Raw genomic sequence first — 24,644 nt, 5'->3', positions numbered from 1 at the left:
ATAATAATACATTTTGAAAGGGAACTGGATATATGTTTGAAAAATAAATGAACACTGGGTAGAGGAATGAGGGAGTGGAGCCAGAAGATGCATTGAGTTGCAACATTGCTGCATTTATTGGGAGGGTGCAATAAAGAGGGTGTCAAGTTTAGAAATTTAAGTCAGCAGGCCTGGGTTCTTGGTGAATTTGGCTCACTTGGGAGTACTTCAAAAACTTCAGACTGGTCCCATTTTCAGGATGCCTGAACTCAATCTATAGGGTTTCTGATTTTCAGCAGTTCCTTGTAGAGTGCCTGCTGATTCAGATCATGAGCCCACAGCCCATACTCACAGCATGTCTTAGTCCTCAACAATTTTTATAGTTAGGTTAGCTTTTCAGGGTCCTGGTTCATGGCATCTGAAGAGTCATGAGCCATTGCCTATATAAAACATGTCCAAAGGTGTGTTCAAAAGATCCTCTTCCTGCCCTGTTCCATCATGTTCCTATGCCAAGCTTTGAGACCTCCAGGTCTATTCACCCACTGTGTATAGAAACAATGCACCAAGTAGTGACAATTGGATATGTTAAATCAAATTTAGAAGTTGTAATTCATCTGTTACTTTCTATTGCATAAAATAAAACACATTTTATTATAAGCCAATAAAAGTGCCAATCATCCAGAACTTTTGAAATATCAGTAGCTGAAACTGCATGTATTTGAAACTTGTTAATCTTTTGTAAATAAATGTTGTACAAATGACAAGAGATAAGAGGGCCAAGCTGTCGTCAAAGCATTGTTTGCCCTGATGCAGTTTCAGTGGTCCAATGGATTACTAGGCTCTCAGCCAATCTTTATTACACCATCTTGGCTGAAAGCCCCAAAATCCATTAGTGTGTTGAAACAGCTGACCCGAGGAAAACTCTGTTAATTGACTCTTTGATCTCATCAGTCAACCCTTGCAATGTTTATTTAAACAAGATTAAGTGGCTTCAAATGCTTAGTGTCTGCAATTTATATTTGAATTGGCCTACAAAGAAAGTGGGAAGTTGTGGATGACTGTTTTTTTAAAGTTGGTTTTCCACATGTACCATTGTCACTGTTAAGTTCCTTGCTGTTATGTATATTTGCTTAATAGATATGTAAGTGCCTTAGCTTGGCATGAGAGGCCATAGTGGCTTAGGTGGGTGGGTGAGGTTGCATGAATTCATCATGGGGAATGTGTTTGAGTGCCAGAGTGCCTTACTGCTTTCAATGAAACTGGAAGGAATTCTCACAGCATTGAAGAAAGCTTTTTTTCAGTAGTCCAGCTTGGTATCTAGCTGCATCCAACTCCTTTCCTGTGTTAACAAAAAAGATTTCAGCCCTCACCAGTGTCCTATGACAAAGCTTCTGGCTCCAGAGCCACTTCCTGTAGCAACCAGCTGGGAATTTTCCAGACTCCCACTTCACACCTCTAGTGTTAGATTCCAAGGTGTAGTTTCTATATCGACACAATTTCTAATAGAAACAAGAGTAGGACAATATTTTCTTTGAGCCTACTCTGCCATTCAAAAAGTTCATGGCTGATCTGTAGCTCAACAACCAAATTTTATGTTAGTCTTGACTTAGCATCCAAAGCCTTTTGGACAATTAAATTCCAGATTTACACTATTTTTTAAAATGAAAATGAATTTCCTGATTAAATTCTTAAATGGCATAGTTCTAATTTTAAGATTATTTCTCCTTGTAACTGAGAAAAACAGGATCATAATTTCTTTATCCTCTGTATTGAATCATTTTAACAATTTAATTTAATTACCCCTCAAATCTTTATACTAGAGAGAATGCAAGAAAATCTTATGCTACCTGTCCTTATCGTCCTCTTAATATCATTCTCAATGTTACATGTCGTCCAAGGCAATGTTACATGTCGTCTTTTCAGAACTATAGTGCCAAAACATTAGTGCCTACCTCCTTATGCTGCCTAACCAAGGCTATTCTGCCCAACTGTAGCACAACTTCTTTTTGATCCAACCTCCTTAAGGTAAAGGGCAGTATTCCTTTTAAGTTTCTTTTACATCTGTCCTTCACTGATTTGCGTAGTTATTGTTCAAAGCTCTTTCTTTTCTACTGTTCCCAATATTCTCATTAATTGTCATCATTTATCTCATCATCAAATATTATTAACTTTAACTCATGAGCCTGTTGTGTCATTCGTTGCTGATCTGACACAGGGACAATGTGCAAACTCCATCCAGACAGTCGCCCAAGACTGGAATCGAATGCGGTTTCCTCGTGCTGTGAGGCAGCAGTGCTAACTACTGAGCCACTGTGCCTTGAAAAGTTAGTAAGGTCACCCCTCAACTTTCAAAGTTCAAGGAAATATAATCTTAATGTATGTAATAAGACCAAAAGAAATAGGAACAGGCAGTTTTGCTTCTCGAGTCTACTACTCTGCCACTCAATAGGATCTTGTCCACTTTCCCTGCTCTTTCTTCTTGAGTTGCCAAACTGGTCAAGAACCTATCTATCTCAGCCTTAAATAAACAAAAGGACTCCTTGCCACAGAGAACTGTTGGGATAGAGTTCCAAAGACACTCGACGCTCAGAAGAAATTCCTCAACTTCTCAGCCTTAAATTGGCTTCCCTTTATTCTGAGACTATGACCCTCTCGTGCTGGTCTGTTTCACGAAGGGAAACTGCTGCTTAGCATTTACCCTGTCAAATCCTTAAAGATCCTATTTGTTTCACCTGATTTTGAAACCACGTCTCAATATCTCTTAATTTAACATTTTGAATCCAGGTATCATTTGGTAAATTGATGCTGCACTCCACCAAGGCCAATGTAGCCGCCTTAAAATTCTTTTTCAGGTGAGGTCTAACAAAGGACATGTATAACCTTTGAATAACATATACCTTTTTCTATTTTAGTCCTCTAAACATAAAATACAGTGTTCATTATCCTCTTATTTTCTGTACCTGTTTGTTACATTTTAATGATCCATGTATCTGGACCTCCATTGTTTTGGAACTCTATTGTTCGGTTTTGCATCATTTAGAGACTCTTTTGTTCTGTCTTTTTTAATGTCTAATTGTTGTGGTTAACTTCAAAGTTTTTTTTAAGAAAAGCTGATTCTTCTCTCCTCAACTGGTCATGACATCCTATGTTCCTCACCCCCACTCTAAAGTCCCTTCCTGTTCCTCAACAGCATTCCTCATCCTATGTTTTTAATTTTCTTCACCCAAATGCACTACTGTTCTGACTTAGGTCTCATTCCTTTCATACCATCATTACCTGATAGAGCATTCAGTTACTTTGATCCTTCTCTTTGGACACCCTTCTAGAATATCCATTTTTAGACACTGTTGCAAGATTGATTTCATTAACTGAATTTGTAGTAACTTATCAAAATTCTTACTTTGTTTGGTATGTAGCATTTGTTTTACTTTATTTCCATTGTTAAACTAAGGTGCAATATTTCCCTTAATAAAGACATTCTGTAAGTGACTTTTGGCTGTGGCTCTTAACGAAGACAATGAAATTTGGTGACCAGATTGATAAGTTTTGATTCAAATTTACAGCCAAATCGAATAAGGGAATTTGGTGCAGTGACACTACAACACGATCCTCACAGGTATGATGCCTCTGACAAAGAAGGTGAAACCCCTGTTGCAAAACATTCAAGTGACGAAAGATCTTCTGTGGATGAGAGACTACCTCCAGAGCACCCCAGGGTAGCTTTCCAAAATCCTCCAGTTGAAGAAAGGGCTCCTAATAGTGGTCTCAGCAGTGGAGTGTGGAATCCATATAGGAATATAATGGTTCCTAGGTAAAAGTTATGCATCTTTTAAATTTTAATTAACCCTGATTGTAACATGCAGTGTATTAAAGAAAAAGAAGAGAAATTTTGATCTGTGATCCAGGTAAGGCTATACCCTGATGTGTTTGATATTATGCATTCAAAGCTCAATGTGGCAATTGGTTATTAAACTTAATTAACCTAGTAGTTTAAAGAAGCACAAGACAAACTTATGAAAACTGCCATTGTGTTAAAAATCCATTTTCTTCACTAATTACCTTCTTGGAATGATCTATTTGATCATAGACTCCAGTTCATTTCTACCTACTTTGTTCTTGAAGCTCTATAAAGACTCTTGATTGCCGTGCAGGTTAGTTCGTAGTTAAAAATTGCTACAGATTTCAGTGCCTTTGAAGTTTGGCAAGAGATTTAGGGATATTCATCTTATTGCTTGACTAGTAATCCATAGACCAAGACAATTTTCTGGGAGCTTGGCTCAAAACAAACCTGACAGATGGTGACATTTGAACTCAATAAAAAAACTTAAGTCTAAGACTGTGAAACATTTGTCAATATATAACATTTGTAAAATCCAATCTGGTTCACTAATGTCTGTCTAAAACTGCTATCCTTACCTGGTTTGGCCTAAATATGACTCTAGACCAACAGTTTGGTGGTTGATTGTTAACTGCCCTTGGAAGTGCACATTCAATTAGATCAGCTATTGAAAAGCCTAATCAAAAAGATTGAAATTAGACAGACCATTTGGTGTCATCTAATGTATCAGAAACAACAATGGCAAACTCAAGCCAGCTGATCCTGCAAAATACTCCTGAGCCACATATGGGGGCTTGTGCCACAATTGGGAGCTGTCTCACCAATTAGTCTGGGTGAAAGCGAGGACTGCAGATGCTGGAGATTAGAGTTGAGAGTGTGGTGCTGGAAAAGCACATCAGGTCAGGCAATATCTGAAGGAAAATCGGCGTTTCAGGCAAAAGCCCTTCTGCAGGGCTTATCATCAATTCCTGATGAAGGGCCTTTGCCCAAAATGTTGATTTTCCTGCTGCTGCCTGACCTGCTGTGCTTTTCCAGCACCACACTCTTGACTCTCCGATTAGTATGGCAACAGCCTGAACTCCCTACTATTTTAAAAATGCATCCAAATCTTTTTAAAATGCTTTCAGTGATCTAACCCCCATAACTTTCTGGGATAGAGAATTCCAGACATTCTTAATACTCAAGGCGAAGAAATTCCATTATACCTCAATTTTCAATGAGTGTCCCATTATACTGTAATGATAGTCCCTAGCTTGAGATTTCCCACATGGGAAATATCTCAGTTTGGAACTCCCCCACAGTCGAAATATCTTCCAATATCCATCTGTCAAACCCCATCAGAATCTTGTCTCTTTCAATAGATCACTCCTCATTCTTCTCAGCTGTAATGGGAAAAGGCCTAAACTGTTTAGTCACTGTTGAAAGGTCAACCATTTCATCCCAGGAATCTGCCTTGTGAATCTCTTTTGAACTCCTTCCAATGCTAATATATTCTTTCTTTAGACTCTGTATGACTGTGGAAAAGATTTCCCTGTTTTTAAACCCCAACTTACTAGCAATAAAGATCAAAATTCCATTTGCTGCTTAATTGCTGAACCTGTATGATAACGTTTTCAGTTGTAGACATATAAACACCCAGATCACCATTTGCTGCAACGTTTTGGAGTCTCTCTATTCATTTCTGCCAAAGTACATGATTTCACGTTTTCCTACATTATACTCAAAGGAGTGCAGGGCAAGGGCTGCAAGGACTACTGTTTTCTGGTCATATAGTTTGTGTTTGACAGCACCAAAAAGTCCAGCTTGGTGAGTGCCTGTTATCGTAGAGCACACAATGCATTTATCTTACACTAACCTGCACTTTGCAAAATGCACTGGAAGGGGTTTGGTCGGTGATTGGACTCAGTCTCTACATATGACTTCAACCAAATGATGTCAGAGAGACTTTAATGACAGTCCTAGAGCAATCTGCAACACTGGAGTAAACCAAAAGCCTAGTCAAGCAATGGTTTCACTATCTGAATCCCTTAAGGGATTTTGTACAGCGTAGATCTGAGAACTCCTCCATTTATTGATGCTGTGCTGGGAATTATAACCTCTCCATGCCCAATCAATACCTCCTGGGATCCAGAAGTGTCTTAGGATGTTCCATTCATAACTTGTAATTGGATGTATTTAAAGGTTCGTGTTGTGAGCTAAAAAGAATTTCCTCACAGCAACTTGGACCCACAATTCACAAAACATTCATATTGAATTTCCTCATCACAAAATCCATTTGGTCCTTGCAGCCCTTGCCCTGCACCCCTTTGAGTATAATGTAGGAAAATGTGAAATCATGTACTTTGGCAGAAATAATTACGAGGCAAACTACTGTTTAAATGAATAAGGACCAATAGCAAAAGTCTTTGCTGAGAAATTTACCCAACCTCAAAGTATAAAGCAAAACACAGATGTCCTCTTATGGATGCTTTCAGTACTTGTTATGCGTAGGTCTTTGCTCATGCTGCTATGTGGTATTACCCGGTGGTTGCAGCACAGTTGGTGAAAGATTATTGTCTTTCACTCGGGAAGAATAGGGATGGTCTTGCAAGATTCTCTTGAATAGCTCAGCCTTAAGGCCACAGCTTTGAACTGTGACATGTGAGACAACTGGCTGGCTGAAAGGCAAATCAAAGGCACCAGTTGTGGGCTGCTGAATGCTCTCATCCTGAGAAATGACAGGATGGTAACTCTCCATGGTATCACTGTCAATTCCACAGAGTAGTACCTCTGAGATCCTAGTTATCTGCTGGAGTGCAAATTGCTGTGAGAGCTTGCATTCCCTATTGGACATCCACATCCATGATGGCAGCCATCTGAATCTCAGTAACCAGCAATCATATGACTTTTGAGCTTCCATGGGACCATTTGAAAGATCAAGAGCCCCTGTTTGTCTTGTAGTAAAAGCTGAGAGAGGGGACACATTTACTGCTGATGCTGAATCTGAACTGAAACAAAAAATGCTGGATATCATAGTGGGTAAGGTAGAATCCATGGAGAAAAAGCAAGCTAACATTTCAAGTCTAGATGATACTTTATCAGAACTGATCAAGAGTCATCTCAACTCGAAATGTTAGCTTGTTTCCTGTCCATGGATGCTGCCTGACCTGCTGTGATCTCCAGTATTTTTGTTTTCAGTACTACCTTGGAGTTGTTCATGACTTCTGAATGAATAGGTTGGGATCCAAGCTTTGTATGCTGTGCCATGATGTAATTCAATGACTGTGCTTTTTGCCAGTGAATGAAGTCAGTCCATCAGGCCTGCCAATGTACCAAACATGATGTCAGCATGTTCTGTAGGCATCCCAAACAAGTTGTCTTCATAGTCTCTTGTAGCAGAGCCTTTCTACAACCTCTCACTCAAGCACATTTACATACATGTTTTCCAATCTGCTGGCTGCACCTAGTCATGCCTGAAGACTTACCAGGTGCTGATCCCAACTTGGTTACGCTAGGTTCTAAAGTTTACAGAATGGTTGTATCCAGGTTGGATGCTGATGTCAGGTCGAGTGAGTGTAACTTCTTCAGTCATGCAGGATTGCTCTGCTCCTCCTCATGGAGGTTTAGCAGGCATAGTTGTTCACTATCTGGAAGTAAATAGCCTAGGAAAAGGTTGAGGTGAGGAATGGGATTAGAAAGTTAAAAATATGATCAAAATCTTTGTACGGTGTTTTGAATCATAGAATCCCTACAGTGTTCAAACAGGCCCTTCGGCCCAGCAAGTCCACACTGACCCTCCAAAGAGTATCCCACCCAGACTCATTCCCCCTATTGCTCTACATTTACCCCTGATTAATGCACCTAACCTACACATCCCTGGATACTGTGGGCGTTTTAGCATGGCCAAGTCACCTCAACCTGCACATCTTTGAATTGTGGGAGGAAACCGGAACACCTGGAGGAAATCCACGCAGCCACTGGGAGACTGTATGCAAACTCCACACAGACAGTCGTCTGAGGCTGGAATCAAACCCGGGTTTCTGGCACTGTGAGGCAGCACAGCTAACCACTGAGGCACCATGCCGTCCCACACAAGGGCTAGTGTCCTCGAGAGGGATTTAAACTAACTTGGCAGTGGTGTGAGAACAAAGAAAATATTAGAGGTGTTCAGCAGGGCTCACAAAATACTTAAGGATGCATTTGGCACTGGTGAGGGAATGGTAAAGATAATATATAAAATTGCAGTCAGGGGGAAAGAAATAAAGTCCAAAACATTGTAAATATGCATATATGGTTGGAGAGTTACAGATGCAGGTTGCATTGTGGAATTATGATGCTGTAGCAGTGGTGGAGACCTGGCTTAATGAAGAGCAACACTGGGTGTTAAATATTCTTGAGTATAAGTTGAATATAAGTTGTTTAGGGAAAGAAAGGATGAGGGGTAGTAGTGTTGATTCAGGAGAAATTGCAATGATGGAGAAGGAGATTGCCTCAACGGTTCAAGGACAGTATCAACTTAGCTGGAGCTGTGGAATAAAAGGGGTATGTTACATTGCTTGGTGTAATCTACAGACCTCGAACTCATTGAAAGGACATGGAGGAATAAATCTGCAGGGAAATTATACAGAAAATCTTGCATTATAGAGCAGTTATTGTGGGGGACTTCAATTAACAAAATATAAACTTGGGGTACTTTTAATGTAACTGGCAACAGAAGTCAAGCATTCCTAAATTGTACTTGGGGAATTTTTCCAACAGCAGCATGTGTCCAGTTCAGCAAGGAAGAATACATTTTTGGAGATGATCCTTTGAAATGAGGTGGGCCAAGTGGGTCAGACGTCAAGTGGGGTTGGAGGTGGAGCTATTTAGGTGACAGTAATCATTGTAACATAAAATTCAAATTGCTGTTAGAGAATGAAATGCAACAATCCAGAGTTAGAAGAACAGTTAATGGAGTGCTGACTTCAATGGGGCTAGAACTGGGTTAGCAGGATTGATTAGAATAAGAAGTTGGTTGGAACATTAGTAATTGAACTTTGGGCCACCTTTAAGGAACAGATAATTTGGATACAGTTGATGTATATCCATGTAATGCAAAAGGCAGGGCAAACAGCCAGAGATTCCTGGATGACCAAAAGGTATGCATTGACTTTAGAACAAACTGTTGTGTTTATTACCAATGGAAGGCAGAAAATGCAATTGGAAATCAATAGGACAGTCAAAGGTTTCGTGAGGAGGTGAAAGGCCTAAAGGAACTATGAGAAAAGATTAGCAGGTAACATAAAAGGGAAATTCCAAAGTCTTCTATAGGCATATATGCAGTAAGAGAATGGCTGAAGGAGAAGGAAGGCTGATCAAAGATCAAGAAGGGGATTTACAGATAGAGACTGGTGACGCAGCCGAGAACTTAATACTTTGCGTCATAAGAGGAGGATGCCGCCCAGACACTGGTGACAAAGAAAGAAACTCTGTCACTAGAAAGGGTAAAAGTTAATGAAGAAATAATCTTGGTACTTAAAGTTAGCAAGACATCTGGACTGATTGAAATGCATTTGAGAAATTTGAAGGCAGTGAGGATAGAAGTTGTGGGGGTACTGGCTATAATATTTTAGACTTCCCTGGACTCTGGGAAAGTGTCAGCAGACTGGAGAATTGACAACAATACAGATTTAAAAATAAATGTTTGAGAGGCTAATCTTAGCAATTTCGGACCAGTTAAACTTTGTATGGGAAAATGTTTAGAAATAATTATTTGGGATAGCGTCAGAAGTCACAGGGAAAAAGATGAATCAATTAGGAAGAGTCAGTGTGGATTTTGTAAAGAGGAAATTATGTTTAACTTTTTGAAGAGGTAACTGAGAGAATTAATGTGGATATTGCTTCTGAAGTGATAGATATGGATTTCCAGAAGCAATGCTATATAAAGGGCAGTGGCAACATCAATACAAAATTGGCTGAGTTGTAGAAAGCAGAGAATAATAGTCATTGGATATTTTCTGGGTTGGATGGAGGTTTGTAGTTGAGTTCCCTGGTAGTTGGTATTGGGACCTGAGATTTTCCTGATATTTTTAAAGATCTGGTTCTGGAGAGATCAATTCCAAGTTTGCAGATTCTGTACTAACCTTGGAAACTGTGAGGAGGATAGAGTGGAACTCCAAAAGAATATTGATAAGTTGGTGGAGTGAACGGGATAGATGGCTGTTGAGATTCAATGCATAAAAATATGAGGTTTGTTTGGAAGAACATTGAGTGATAATATTTTCAATTCCAAAGCAGGTGCAGGGGCAGACGGACCTGGGGGTATATTGGCACAGACCTATGATGGTGGCAGGACAGATAGAGAGAGCAGTAAATAAAGCATATGGTGTTTTGGCTTAATTGATAGGAGCATATAGTTCAAATGAAAGGAGGTGATGTTGAAGTTGTAGAAGACCTCAGCTGGAGTATTGTGGAGAGCTATGCATGTGACATTATTGACAAGGCAAATGCATTGGAGGGAGTGCAGAAGTAATTTGCTAGAATGGTGCAGGTATGAGAAACTTTAGCTATGAGGACAGATTGAAGAAGTTGGGACTGTCCTTGGAGAGAAGGTGACAGAGAGGATATCTGATTTAATGTTTTCAAAATCATGAGAGGACTGGTCAGAGTAGATACGGTGAAGCAGTTTCTATTTATAAACGAAACAAGAATGAAAAGACATAACTTTTGAAATGATGTGCGAATGAAGTGATGCTGATCTGAGGAAAAGTTTTTTTTTCTGTGAGTTGTTAGAGTATAGAATGTGCTGCCTGGAAATCTGCTAGAGATGTTCACTTGAGATGTTCAGGAGGGATTTTTTTTCTTAGAAATGGTGAGCGGGGAAATGAGAAGAAGGCAGAAGATTGGCAGTAGAGCAGGTCGAGGCACAATGAGCCAAATGTCTGCACTGTAATAATTCAGTGATTCTATGGTTGCACTAATGTAGTTTCCATTTCAAGGAAGGTGAAGAATAAATGGAGAAGTTGGCATAAAGAAGCAATAACATCATTATCTATGGAACCTCTCACTGCCAAGACCACTGACCCTGTGACATCTGTCCCAGTTATTCAGTGCAGCATCTCCTTCAGGCTTAGAGGTGCAACTATACTAGTCCTTTGACTGTCCTGCCTCTTGTAGGCAGCTACCTGCAAGTCATTGACTTTGTGTTGCAACTCTTAGATGACGTGTCTGTGTAATGGGTAGGCTGTTGATTTATAGAGATGTTGAAATGTCTGTGCACAGTTAGCATCATTAGAAGCACTATGTAGGACGAACATTGTAAAAGCATGTGAGGCACAGACCTTGAGCAGTGGGCTATACTGCTTGAATTAGGATGTGTTAAGCGGTGTGGAGATGTTATGTGGAAAAGTATCTATTCACTGAATCAAGCAAAATAATCAAAGTTTTCCTGCATTGTTGCTATGGCAGATTGATAGTCTGGGAATTCCTCATTCTTGCCTGCCTCCATTCTGCTGGGACTCTTGGTGTGGCAGCAGCCTGGCCTGTTAGTGGAGCTAGGGATCCCTAGTTGCAGTAGGCCCAGGGTGGGGATTCCTGGCACTGGTGAGGCAGTGGTTGCAGCTGCGGCAGCATGGTTTGTCTGCAGCAGGGACTCCTGGCGTTATTGAGAAGCAGTGGAGCCAGGAACTCTTGGTTGTGGTCGCGGTAGGCCCAAGTAGGGACTCCTGGTTATTGGTGAGGCGGCAGTGGAGCCAAGGATCCTTGGTTGTAGGGCGAGTGTGGGTTCAGCATGGGCCTTGACAGCTCAACGAGGTGAACCCAGCAGCAGAGAAATGGCAGTTCAATAATGGTGACTCCTATGTTGATGGGCCTGGGGCAGGCAGCAGCAAAGCGGTGGTAGAATTGTGGCAGTGCAGTGTTGCTAGTGAGCTGACTCAGGACTCATGGTGGAAATGGCAGAATGAAGATGGACTGTCTTTCAGTTATATCTTTTTTCACTTTTTTAAATTCTTAAACCCTTCAAAATGGCACTCGATTATGGTTACAGTTTTCACTGTTTCACTATTATCTATTGTAAAATGCAAGTGAGAATAAATCATACAATTCTATTCATTCTCTTCTGAGGTCTGCCTCAAAGACGTCTTGCCATTAGTGGACACATGGTGTCTCCCTGACTTTGACTAGTTGACATAATTTAAATAGGTAAACCCTATTGCTGGTGTGTTGCACAGCTCCCATCAGCTGAGTCCCTGAGCAGGATTATCCAGATTGTCCAGATTTATTACATGATTAGTGTAGCTTCTCATTCATAGGGATTGTGCCTTTACAAAGGGAAGACTGCCTGGAGCACATATTCACAATGTAGTTAATCCTCTGCATTGACAATGCTACTAAAAGAAGTGCAGCATGGGATCACCTTGGAATTATGCTAATACCATGGAAATGAAGTAGCTTCACTAATTATAAATGTGTCCATCTTGTTTGGAACTGGTGCAGGCAGGCTGTGAATTTTGAGCCCAGTGCCCAGAAACAGAACACTGGGGAACATCAGAAGATTGAATTGAGCAAGGTGATCAGCTATGATCTTAATGAGTTTTAAAAGATTCTCAGAATACTCCTATTTCTTTTTTTTAGGTCAGTTTGTTGGAATAGCTATACATGCATTTTTTCTGCTGTGTTAGTAACTGTAGCTATTTGTCAGCAAGTAGTTGGAACTATTTCAGGGTTTAGGTTACTACCTATGGTGTATAAGCAATGCATTGCCTATTTGAAACAAACAGCCTGTTTCTGTGTGTAATTTTCTGTACTTGATTACTGTGTGTCTCAAAAATTAGTAAAATCTGTGTAAAGGAGAGGCACAGTAGCTCAGCAGTTAGCACTGCTGCCTTGTAGCACCACGGAACCAGGTTCGATTCCAGCCTTGGGCAACTGTCTATGTGGAGTTTGCACATTCTCCCCCTGTTTCCTCTGAGTGCTCCAGTTTCTTTCCCACAATCCAAAGATGTGCAGGTTAGGTGAATTGGCCATACTAAATTGCCCATAGTGTTCAGGGATGTTTAGGTTAGGTGCATTAGTCAGGAGTAAATATAGAGTAATCGGGTAGGGGAATTGGTTTGGGTGGGTTACTCTTCAGAAGGTCTGTGTGGGTTTGTTGGGCCAAATAGCCTGTTTCCACACTATAGGGATTCTATGATTCAGTGTTAGGTGGGTGGAGTTTGTTGTAACCTAAGATTCAAATACTGGATATAAATTTTTCGGTAATTTATTTGGTTGATTAAATAGAGATATCAAATGTTACAATTCATACTATAAGTGCAATTTTGGAGTAATGATTATTTTGCTCAACTAGGTTCAGAATTTTGCAAATGCACAGTAATTAGCAGCAGCAATATATTGTAATTTTTTCAATTTTGTTCAAGTGGTATATTACCATATTTTAATGTTACTTTGCTATTGTACGTCTGAGAACAAAACTAATTAAGTTGCCCATAATAGTCGTCATATTTAAAGACCCAATTCAAAGAAGTAAAAACAAGCTAATCTTAATATCTCTTTACCATGTAGAATTTGATAAAGATGTCTTTCTACTTGCAGGATCACAACGAATCCTCCCCTTCCTTTTCCTCCTCCTCCACCTGTGATGACGGAACATTATCAAACACCTTACGATAATGCTTATTATTTTTATGGTGCTAGAAATCCTTTGGATCCAAACCTGGCATACTGTGAGTGTACTTGAGCAATGTTAGACTAAAGGATTTTTCTTTTGTTGGATGTTTAATTGAATTCTATTTCACAAGTTAATGTCAGTTTGTTGTTGCACATTTGAGATTACAGTTGAGATTAAATTGATACTCTTGTATTCTTCATTTGATACTTACAATTTATACTCTTATACTTGAATTTTGTATAAATATGATTCTGCTATCTTTTGCAATTATCAATTGTAAATAAGATAAAATTGGAAAACATTTTAAATAGCAAAATAAAAATTCAGTATAAGAACTATACCAGTTCTTGAAGGATAAATGGGATGTTAGAACATAATATTGCAATGACATCAAAGTAATTCGGAATATTCTCAAATCTGGTGAATTCCTTAATAAAGGTGCTAGAAATAAAATTTTGTGTTCCTGTAATGTTGGGTTTTGGTCTCAAAACTATCTAAAGAACTGTTGTTAATAGCCCGTTAGCTGTAGTAATATAAATTGTGATTACATCACACTGAATTGTATTTTACCAACATTGTAACACTAGTTCATCTCTTAACACAACATTGAGGGGTGATGAAGATAGGACAAAGTGAAGGAGTAGCATGGGACTAGTTACTTGTTAACAACAGATGTCACACTCCTGTCTAAAGAGAACAAAGTTTGCAAGAAGATGGCAGTTAACCTCTGGAAGGAGGGTGTGTGATTCTTGTATGTAATCTTTCTATTTGCTTTGCTCAGAGTATTATCTCATCAGTTGTCACGTGTTTCAACTTAGTGTCCATTATTCAATAAAATCCAGATTACCTTTACAGTGATGGGTTGGGAGGAAAGTTGGTTGTTCCTTTTGTTCTATGGAGCTGCCATGTATGGTTAGTTATAGTTGTTAGCCAGGAAATATAGGCAAGTCTAACTCCTGGGGAACTATACAACTGGATTTCCCCCAACACTTTCATTCCCAGACATGACTCTTTCTCCACATCCCCACTTCTGATCTCTGCACTGACCTGCTTCCTTCACCACCTTTAGTGTATTGATGTAATGCAGTTATGGCAATTTGGCATGGAAACTACGTATAATTTAACTGATTAGTCCTACCACTGCTGGTCTGCTTCTGACTATCAAGTCACAATCTCCCCATTATGATCATTGATGAGATCAGCAGATGGCAGTAGAAGAGACTAAGAATACATAGTTTGTCCAGGATTGTACCTGGACCCTTTCACTGCCAAAAGAAGTTTCGAAGATGATGCTTTATTGTACCTCAGGAGTTTCAGCATTCACATACAAGAAATCTTTCACTGTGAGGCAAGACACAGACACTGGCCACAGTGATATGGCGAACCTCTACACAGTTGTGAAATTCCAATAATCCCTTGGTCCAAAGTAGCCACTGATCTATTTACCATAAATGGGGACTACTGAATTTTAGACACTGGAAATTTGGAGAAATAATCAATTATTATGACGCTTCAATCATGACTGTGACAGAAATGAGTGCCATATTCAGTCTATTTGGTGCGCTTAAAGAAATCATTTCTGACAATGTGTCAAAGCATAATGAAAAACCTTTTCAAGGATATGTGGACTAGATGTGAACCATGGGTTATCCCCATTATTATTAAATTACTCTCGATTAAACAGCAAATGATTTATATTGTTAAATCACTTATATTGAAGTGTCGGACGATGAAACTGAGATTGATGTTGCCCTGTGACATACCCCAAAGCTGCATCTCTGGATGTGAGGTTACTTTCACAGCGTAGATCATGTTCAGAAGATAAGTGAGGATAGGAGTTGGGATGTCATGTTGAGGCTATACAGGACATTGGTTAGACCATTTTTGGAATACTGCATTCAGTTCTGGTCTCTCTGCTATAGGAAAGATGTTAAGTTTTAAAGGTTCATAGAAGATTTACAAGGATGTTGCCAGGTTTGCAGAGTTTGGACTATGGGGAGATGTTGAATAGGTTGGGGCATTTTTCCTGGAAAGTCGGAGGCTGAGGGGAGCTCTTAGAGAAGTTTATAAAATCATGACTGGCATGGGTAGGATGAAAAGTCAAAGTCTTTTTCTTAGTATAGGGGAGTCCAAAACGTAGAGTGCATAGGTTTAAGGTGAGAGGAAAGATTTAAAAATGACGGAAGGGATAACTTTTTCACAGAGGGTGGTGCGTGTATGGAATGAGCTGCCAGAGGAAGTGGTGGAAGCTAATACAATTACAACATTTAAAAGGCATCTGAATGGGTATATGAATAGGAATGGTTTAGTGTGATCTGGGCCAAATGCTGGCAAATGGGACTAATATCTGGTCAACATAGATGAGTTGGACCGAAGAGTCTGTTTCTGTGCTGTACAACTTTATGACTCCATTAGAAATTATAGATTTTTGTTCAGAATATAGTTTATCAAATTAGATTTTACATGTTTTTATTGTACGTAAGTTTGGAGATTAGCCTGTGGTTTTCTGATGTGAGTTTAAAATTTTCAACAATACAGTATTTGATCAATAGATTTGTCTATATGATGAATACTTTCAAAAAATAATTCTGTATTTTACTTATCAGTTATTCTATAGAGCTAATGGTTTATATTTTGTTTAATTACAAATACTGTAGTGAAACATTGTTTTTACTTAATTACATAGACAGCCCAGGAGTTATGGGATTACAACCTATGTCTTTGGTCAACTCTCCTACTGGACTGACTAACATCCCAATGCAAGTTTATCCGTAAGTATCTTCCTTTGATCAAGTCTTGTAAGTTTTTAATTGGCACCATCCATTCTGTTTTTAATGAGTTAACCACAATGAATAGCAATGATTGGATCCTTTAAGTCTGGAATGACAGACAGTATGTTGGTTTTGTATCGCGTTGGGGGTGGGGGGATGAGTTTGGACCGGGTTGGGGGCGGGGGGTGGGTTTGGACTGAGTTGGGGCGGGAGGTGGGTTAGGTGCGGGGCCACGCGCGCTGTGCTGCTGCAGTCTCCTGAATGGGGAGCAGACTTTAAAACTCCGAGCCCCAGAGGAAAAGCATTTAAATCGATTTTCTGAATAATCGATTATCCAAATGAAATAGTGCCCGCCCATCTTGTTCGGATAATCGAGTTTCCACTGTATTCTCTTCCCCCTTGATTAAGTCCTAGTGTTCACTTCCTGGATGCAACTATTAAGCAACACGAACACATATTCTTTCTAGCAATAGTCCCAAATTTTCAATCCAGCTATTTTTAAGCACTTTATGTTGTCCCTTGTTTTCACACTTAATATCAGTTATCTAGGAAAAAAGGTCTCCTTTCAGTCATTCACTTTTAACACGCCCAGTTGTCTTTTAATTTTGGCATTAATTCCCTTAGGACAATACATTCCATCATATTCCTCACTTGTGTCTTGTTGATAGATAGTGGATACGTTTTGGAGGTCAATTGATTAAAATCATAAATATCTTAACTTAAGTTTCTAAACTCCAATGATTATAGGTGCATTCTTTCATCATAAGACAATGCTTCATGTCAAGAATCAGCTGGGTAAACTATTTCCAATGCAAGTATATGCTTCCTTAGATAAGGTGATCAAAACTGTACAATGTACCTCAGTTATGATCTCACCAATAGTCTGTAAACTAATATTATGACTTGTCTGTTTTGGCTAGATGTCCGTAATTCATTAGAAATCTAGGATGGATCCCATTTGGATTGAAGTGTTACCCAATTTGCCATCCTTCTATTCTGCTTCTCTCTAATCTTTCTATTTCCTCCTCTGCCCTCATCACATTTACTATAAACTTGTCACTAACCTTAATTATTTAATGAAGAGAGATGAACAGTGCTAATTTAGTGTCATAGTTGCACCCTTTGTCTCTATAAGAGGATTGCATTATCATCCCTAATTGGTCCCATTTCTTCCTCTTGCCACCCTTTTATTGTTAATATACCTATACAAGACTTTTTCATTTGCATTTATGCTAGCCATCAATCTGTTCTCTTACTCTCTCTTTAATCCTCTTGTTTCCTTTTTCAGCTCTCTGTACTAACTATACTCAGCTTAGTTCTGTATTTACACTTACAATGCCACAGATGTAGAAGCAGAAATAGGCCATTTAACCTATTAAGTCTGCTCCACAATTCAATGAGACAACTGCTGATCTGATAATTGTCAACTCCACATACCTGCCTTTTCCCCAAACTCTTGATTCCATTACTGATTAAAAGTCTGTCTATCTTGGCCTTGAATATAGCTAATACTCCTACTTGTCATTAGCGTGCCTTCTCTGTCTCATTAAGTTCTTACTATCTTTGGTCATCCAGAGAGCTTTTGTTGTTTTTTACCCCCCCCGTGTTAATGTCTCAGTTCCTTACTGAAACTGTTTGAAGTCTACCAGTGTTCAATCATTATTCTGTTGACATTTGTTTATTTCAGTCCATCTTGGTCACATCCCTTTACATCCAGTTGCATGCTTTTACATTTGTTTGCTCCTTTTCCTTAACTTTGAGACCTGAAAATTGTTGTAATCTCTCAGTGAGAGCTGAGAACACAGGTCTTGATAGAGAGGAAGCAAAGTTGGTGTAACAATGTCAGCTCCATGGCAGACCTGGTACTATTTTAGGTTGCTACACAATTTGGGGTCCTGGCACCACTTTGAGAAGCTCTGCTATAGGCTACCAAATATCAGAAAGGAAGTAGAGCAGGAAGGCAAAGAGACAATATAATTATCAATAGTATTCCACAATGCTGCTCTGGTAGTTCTACATCCAGCATTGCTTCCATAGTCCTTGGATTGAGAGCATCTTTGTGTGCTATTTTCAGGTCTCAAAATGGCCTCATAGTGGGGAAAACATTTGGGAAGTACTGACCTATTGTATACACCCCTGTAGCATAATAGCTTTCATATTGTTCCTTCGTTCTAGCCAAATAGATTTTGTCTTTGACCCTCTGAACTAATTATTGATTATTTATTTGATGATTTGATTAATACTGCCATTCCATTTCTGTACATTTAATGTTTTAATTTCAGATATACACTTTTTGTTGCTAAGTGTTGGTCTCTGCTAAATATTCTTTTTTGTCATCTTGTCCTCTATTATTTCTGCATTTTGTGTATGTATTTTCTTTGGATTTACTTTTATCCTTGCATCTTTATGTAACCTCATTCTTAACTAGTTTATTGTTATTTTTTAGTAGAGTACATCTGAATTCTATTGGCCCCCCCTTTAAATATTGTCCACTGTTAATCTACTTTTTGTTGGTATTTTTCTCCAATTTACTCCCCATCAGTTCCATTCCCACACTCAAATTTTGTTTTAGAAATTTATAACTTTGATCTTTGTATTTTGCATTTTGCAATTTGTATAAATTGCCTAATTACATCTTTGTTCCTGTCTACCAAAGATAAATCAAAAGTAGTGTGACATGGATAACATAGAACATTACAGCGCAGTACAAGCCCTTTGGCCCTTGATGTTGTGCCGACCTGTGCAACCAATCTGAAGCCCATCTAACCCGCACTATTCCATTTTCATCCATGTTTATCTAATGACCATTTTAAATGCCCTTATAGTTAGCAAGTCTACTACTGTTGCAGGCAGGGTGTTCCATGCCTTTACTATTCTCTGAGTAAACAAACTATATCTGACATCTGTCCTATGTCTGTCACGCCTCAAGTTAAAGCTATGTCCCCTCATGCTAGCCATCACCATCCGAGGAAAAAGCCTCTCACTATCCACTCTATCTAACCTTCTGCTTATATAATATCTCTCAAATAAGTCACCTCTCAACCTTCTCTCTAACGAAAACAGCCTCAAGGCCCCCAGCTTTTCCTCATAAGACGCCGCCCACCCTCCCCCCCCCCCCCCCCCCCCCACCATACCAAGCAACATGCTAGTAAGTCTCTTCTGAACCCTTTTCAAAGCTTCCGCATCCTTCCTATAATGCAGAACTGTATGCAATACCCCAAGTACGGTTGTACCAGAGTTTTATGCAGCTGTAACTGACCTCGTGGCTCCAAAACCAAGTCCCTGTACCAATAAAAGCTAACACACCATAGGCTATCTTAACAACCCTATCAACCTGGGTGGCAACTTCCAGGGATCTGTGTACATGGACACTGAGATCTCTCTGCTCATCTACACTATCAACAATTTTACCATTAATCCAGCACACTTTATTCCTGTTGCTCCTTCCAAAGTGAATCACCTCACACTTTTCCGCATTAAACTTCATTTGCCACCTCACAGCCCGGCTCTGCAGCTTATGTCCCTGTGTAATGTGCAACAGTCTTCGGCACTATCCACAACTCTACTGACCTTTGTGTCATTTGCAAATTAACTAATCCATCCTTCTACTCCCTCATCCAGGTCATATGTAACAATATCTTCTTTGAATTAATTTTAAATGCTTAATTACTGCTCTCCATTGCAGCTTGAAGGCACAGACTGTACATTTTACGTTGATAGTCTGATACAATTGTAGTCACATATTGAATGGTAATGTATAAATCTGATGCTATATACAATAAGACAGAATTACTTTGCCAAACTTGCTAACTTGGATATTGGATAAGTTGGATATTGTCATCCTGTGATATTTAAGTAGAAGTTTGAGAGTTTAATAGACAAACACAACATTAAGCCTTAAATTGTTTTGCAGTACAGCAAATGCACGTGATGCTACTAATGTGAGAAACGTAGTAGCTGGATCTCTACCAGAACAAAAGCCAGTTTTATCAAAAGAAGGTACACAAAGTTACCAGGAATCACTGAAAAAGCAGGTAAGATGCACATAATTTAAAAAAACTATTAACTTGACAGATTTTGCATATGTGATTTGGTAGAAAATTTTAGAATAATTGACAAACACGCACACATTTTTATTTGTGTTATCCTATTAGCCAAAAGCAGTACATTGCGATGCTCAAGACAAAAATTAATTTTCAACTGTAGAATCTTGCTTAATTCTCAGATCTGAATTTAATATTTAGAGCAGTAGAATGTGGTGGAATATGTGATTTACTGCAGAATAAGATACAAGTGGTTGCATTTTGGATCAATTCAGTTTTTCCCAGTGCCAAAACAACGATGAGTGCATCAGAATAAATGATGGCATATAGACAAGTAAAGCATAGGTAAACTTGTATCCAATTAAATCCCATTAATAGATTCATCGTGTTAGCCAGAATCACATGTAACTTAGTAAAAGTGATGTGTTTACCAGAAAGGAGAATGAAGCATATATAAACGAAAAACATTCTTACTACTATATATATGAAAAGTTAGATGGATAAATTTAATACCAGTTTAGAATAAATGCCTTCGATCAATTAAGTTGTTTTGACTCTCAAAGTAAAAATGAGTCAAAACATTGTACAAATGCTTTGCAGTCCTCTTGGCCTCATAAAGGGAGATTATTGGAACAGAAATTAACTTTGAATGATAGTATTCAATGGGCTGTATTGCATTAGCCATCTGTTGAATCTCTTGCTTGATATCGAGCGTAGAGACACATTATTGTAGTTATTGCAAACCCACAGGTGATCACTGCAGGAGATCCTCAGACATGCAAGTACCCTCAGTCCATTCATCCTCACCTGTTTCATAGATGATCTCTGTCATCTTGACAGGCTGAGAAAACATAGGGAAATAAAAGCACCTCTTTCCCCTCTACTGGGTTTCCACATGAACCAAACTGCAAACTACACGTACCTCTCCTTGATGACAGTTTCTCTGCATCCCCTTAGACTGCCATAAAAAATTCAAAATTGAATTATTTAAGAGCTGAGTTCGGAGCTGACATCCAATGGCAGTTATCTGTCAATTGATAGCAACTCTGGGTTGGAATATTGTTTGTCAGAGTAAAGCTTAAGCACTTCAATGAGTTAACAAACTTAACTTTACTAATAGTTTGTAGTTTATGTAGTTAGTGCAGTTTTTAAAAAATGATTGTCCCTAACTCCTGTTTTAGGTGTTTGCCCATTTCTTTTCAAAATTGCAAATTTCACAATGTAGTGTTCCTGTTTGTAACCTGTGTTTAGCTGTTATAAAAAAAATAAGATTAGATAATTATTATTACTTGATACACATTTATGCAGATGCAAGAAAGGGAAGAGAGGAAAAGAAAAGAAAAAGAAGAAAAGGAAAGATATGACGCGAAACTTGAAGAGGAAATGAGAATTTACAATCCATGGGGAAGAGGGGGAGGTGGTGCACCTCTAAGGGATGCAGAAGGAAATCTTCTCAGTATGAATTCTACTTTTTTCTTGGTACAGCTTTGTGCTTTATAAGCTGAGGCATATAATTACGAAGCATTAGTGCACTTGGCCATCTCATATAAATGTCCTAGCATTGAGCATCTTAAATTGGATACAGGTATAGCTTAAATATGAAAGAAGTTACTTATACTTTTTCTAATAAAATGCCTTAATCTACACAGGAAACTAGTTTTACTGCAGACTTCTGAAATCTATCAGCATGTAGCTTAGAGTGAAGCTGTTGAATTATATATGGATACGTAGACATATACCCTGAAAAATTGGAGTAAAATTTCCCATTTGTGTATATGTGCAACTGAATGGAGTCTTGTATTCTTTCAGCTTGAACTGGATTTGAATCCAGGTTCAAGAGGTGCAAGTTAATAATTCCATCATTAATTCCTCTTTTGATTTCCCATTCAAGTTGCATGGCAAGTTTATAATTAATGATTCTGCTTTACTATATTCTGAACTAATTTATTTTAATTATTTGGTGTTATCATACAGCCGATCTAAAGAAAATGCATAAGCAGAATGAAGATGCTTACAGGGATTATCCTCATCAAGGAAATCAGGATTTCAAAGTTGTGGGATCTCTTAACCAGAATTTAGCTAGACCAGATGCTAATGCACCTCAAGAGAAACTCCGAGGTAATTTCACATGATAGTAATAATTGAAAATAAATGCGTATGGAAGATTCACTTTCTGTGGTGGGAAAAATTCCTCTTTCTTTTTAATTCCTAAATATTCTCTATCACTATTCTGTTCTACTGGCATAAATAGTCATTAGGAAGCAGCAAAAGGAAGATTTGCCTTTTAAGACTTTCTGATCTAATTATTCTGATGTCCTTCTTATTCTCCCCTGGGTTGATTATGCTGCTGACTCTTGGGAAGGACTGACCGCTCTTAGAGATATGCCTTCTTCCTTAACTGGACTGCAGTCCTACAATGTCTCTTAGTTTAGCACTGCCTGTAAAATGCCACTCGGGGTCCTGCTTTCCATCTTAGGGGATGGGTCCTGTGTTTGATCCTTGCAGCAAAACTACAGAGTTCATAAGAAGTTGTGGCCTCTTTGTTTCAAAGCCAACTCAATGGTTTGAGAACTTAACCTTGACTAGCATTGGAATGCAGCACTGAAGGATGACAATTGATGACAATTCAGTAATGAAGGAGAGTATCATGCTTTTCACTTAACCATTTACAAATTAAATTTATAGTATGTTAAGCAAAGTGGTTGTTCTGCAGCAATGTAGAATTGACTAAGGACTTCTCAACACAAACCTAAGCTTGCTACAAATTAGCTAGCTGTTCAGCAGATTATGGCACAGATTGATTGTGTAAAGAACAATGGCATGCCGATTGTATTGGTCAAAGATACGTACTGCGAGAAAGTACCTCAAGTCTAAAATTACATGTCATGGGCAAAGAGGCCCTTAAGTAGTGTCTTTGCAATTAAATTGCATTGTTATATTTTTTAATCATGTCAAAAAGTATCACACTGAAATGGACAGCAAGTACTTTATGCATTGTCAAATGTGGCTGTGTTAGTTTTGAAAGGTGTGAGTGGTTCTTTACTGAGGTAACCTACTACTTAACTGTTTTCAGATCTAACTTAGTTCTCCACCAGAAACTATTCTCACATCTAAGCCAGAGTTTTAGCAAACTGAAACCAAAAGGGTTCTGGACCAAGCAAAAAGAGAAATGAATCCCTGAATCTTCCAAACTGAACACGAGCTAATGCTTTTCAATGTTTATTCTCACGGAGTGAAAACTTCTCACAACAAGAACAAGTCCTCATTAACACTCCTGCACCACTCACTCTTATACTGGTTTTAAAAAGTCATGGATCCAGAAAGACTGACAAGTTAATTCTTAAATTTGCTCATACACCTAAAGCAAAGTCCACATGCCACTAGTTCAAAACTCTAAAATAAATGATATATGCAAAAACAGATACCTTGCATCATAACCAATACATCTGTATTTTGATCTGAATATGGACCAGTAGCATACTTCTTTGAAGTTAACAAGGTTTGAAATTCCAGACACACAATAGCAGTCAAAAACCACACTTTTCCACAGCATTGAGCAAGCAAAATAAACTTTGTTTGACTTTTTCAATGCATTCATGTACAATTTACCATCAACTAGAGATTGAGTCAGTTAGAATTGGATTCACTGGAGTTTTGAAGAATAAGAGGGGGGGTGAGTTTCATAGAAATCTATAAAATTCTGAAAGGACTAATCTAGTCTCCCTCCTATAGGAAGGATGTTGTGAAACTTGAAAGGGTTCAGGAAAACAATATACAGGGAAGTTTCCAAAGTTGGAGGGTTTGAGCAATGGGGAGAGGCTGAACTGGCTGGGGCTGTTTTCCCTGAAGTGTTGGAGACTGAGGGGAGACTTTATAGAGGTTTATAAAATCATGAGGGGCATGGGTAGAGTAGATAGACAAGGTCTTGTCCCTGGGGTGGGTGAGTCCAGAACTAGATGGCATAGGTTTAGGGTGAGAGGTGAAAGATATAAAAGAGACCTAAGGGGCAACTTTTTCACGCAGAGGGTGGTACGTGTATGGAATGAGCTGCCAGAGTATGTGGAGGAGGCTGGTACAATTGCAACATTTAAAAAGCATCTGAATGGGTATATGAAGAGGAAGGGTTTAGAGGGTTCAGCCTCCGACACGCGAGGGAAAATAGCCCTAGCCTATTCAACCTCTCCCTATAGCTCAAATCCTTCAACTTTGGCAACATCCTTGTAAATCTTTTCTGAGCCCTTTCAAGTTTTACAACATCCTTCTGATGGGAAGGAGACCAGAATTGCATGCAGTATTCTAAAAGTGGCCTAACCAATGTTGTGTACAGCTGCAACATGACCTCCCAACTCCTGAACTCAATACTCTGACCAATACAGGGAAGCATA

At 38.9% G+C, this 24,644-nt stretch overlaps 1 protein-coding gene across 5 annotated transcripts in view; it reads left to right on the top strand.

Annotated features, from left to right (window-relative positions):
• The window catches only part of cspp1a (centrosome and spindle pole associated protein 1a), a 156,280-nt gene that overhangs the window by 76,564 nt on the left and 55,072 nt on the right, over window positions 1–24,644 (top strand). For all 5 annotated transcript variants that reach the window (XM_072571488.1, XM_072571489.1, XM_072571490.1 and 2 more), the window contains 6 exons: window positions 3,543–3,790; window positions 13,370–13,500; window positions 16,132–16,216; window positions 20,130–20,250; window positions 21,568–21,715; window positions 22,234–22,377. In XM_072571488.1, coding sequence (XP_072427589.1) covers window positions 3,543–3,790; window positions 13,370–13,500; window positions 16,132–16,216; window positions 20,130–20,250; window positions 21,568–21,715; window positions 22,234–22,377 — 877 coding nt within the window. The remainder of the gene's footprint in view (window positions 1–3,542; window positions 3,791–13,369; window positions 13,501–16,131; window positions 16,217–20,129; window positions 20,251–21,567; window positions 21,716–22,233; window positions 22,378–24,644) is intronic.

This window comes from Chiloscyllium punctatum, chromosome 5 (assembly GCF_047496795.1).
Source record: "Chiloscyllium punctatum isolate Juve2018m chromosome 5, sChiPun1.3, whole genome shotgun sequence".
Classification (NCBI taxonomy): Eukaryota; Metazoa; Chordata; class Chondrichthyes; order Orectolobiformes; family Hemiscylliidae; genus Chiloscyllium; species Chiloscyllium punctatum.
The sequence above is the reverse complement of the archived record's forward strand: the minus strand, read 5'-3'. Positions and strand labels throughout refer to the sequence as shown.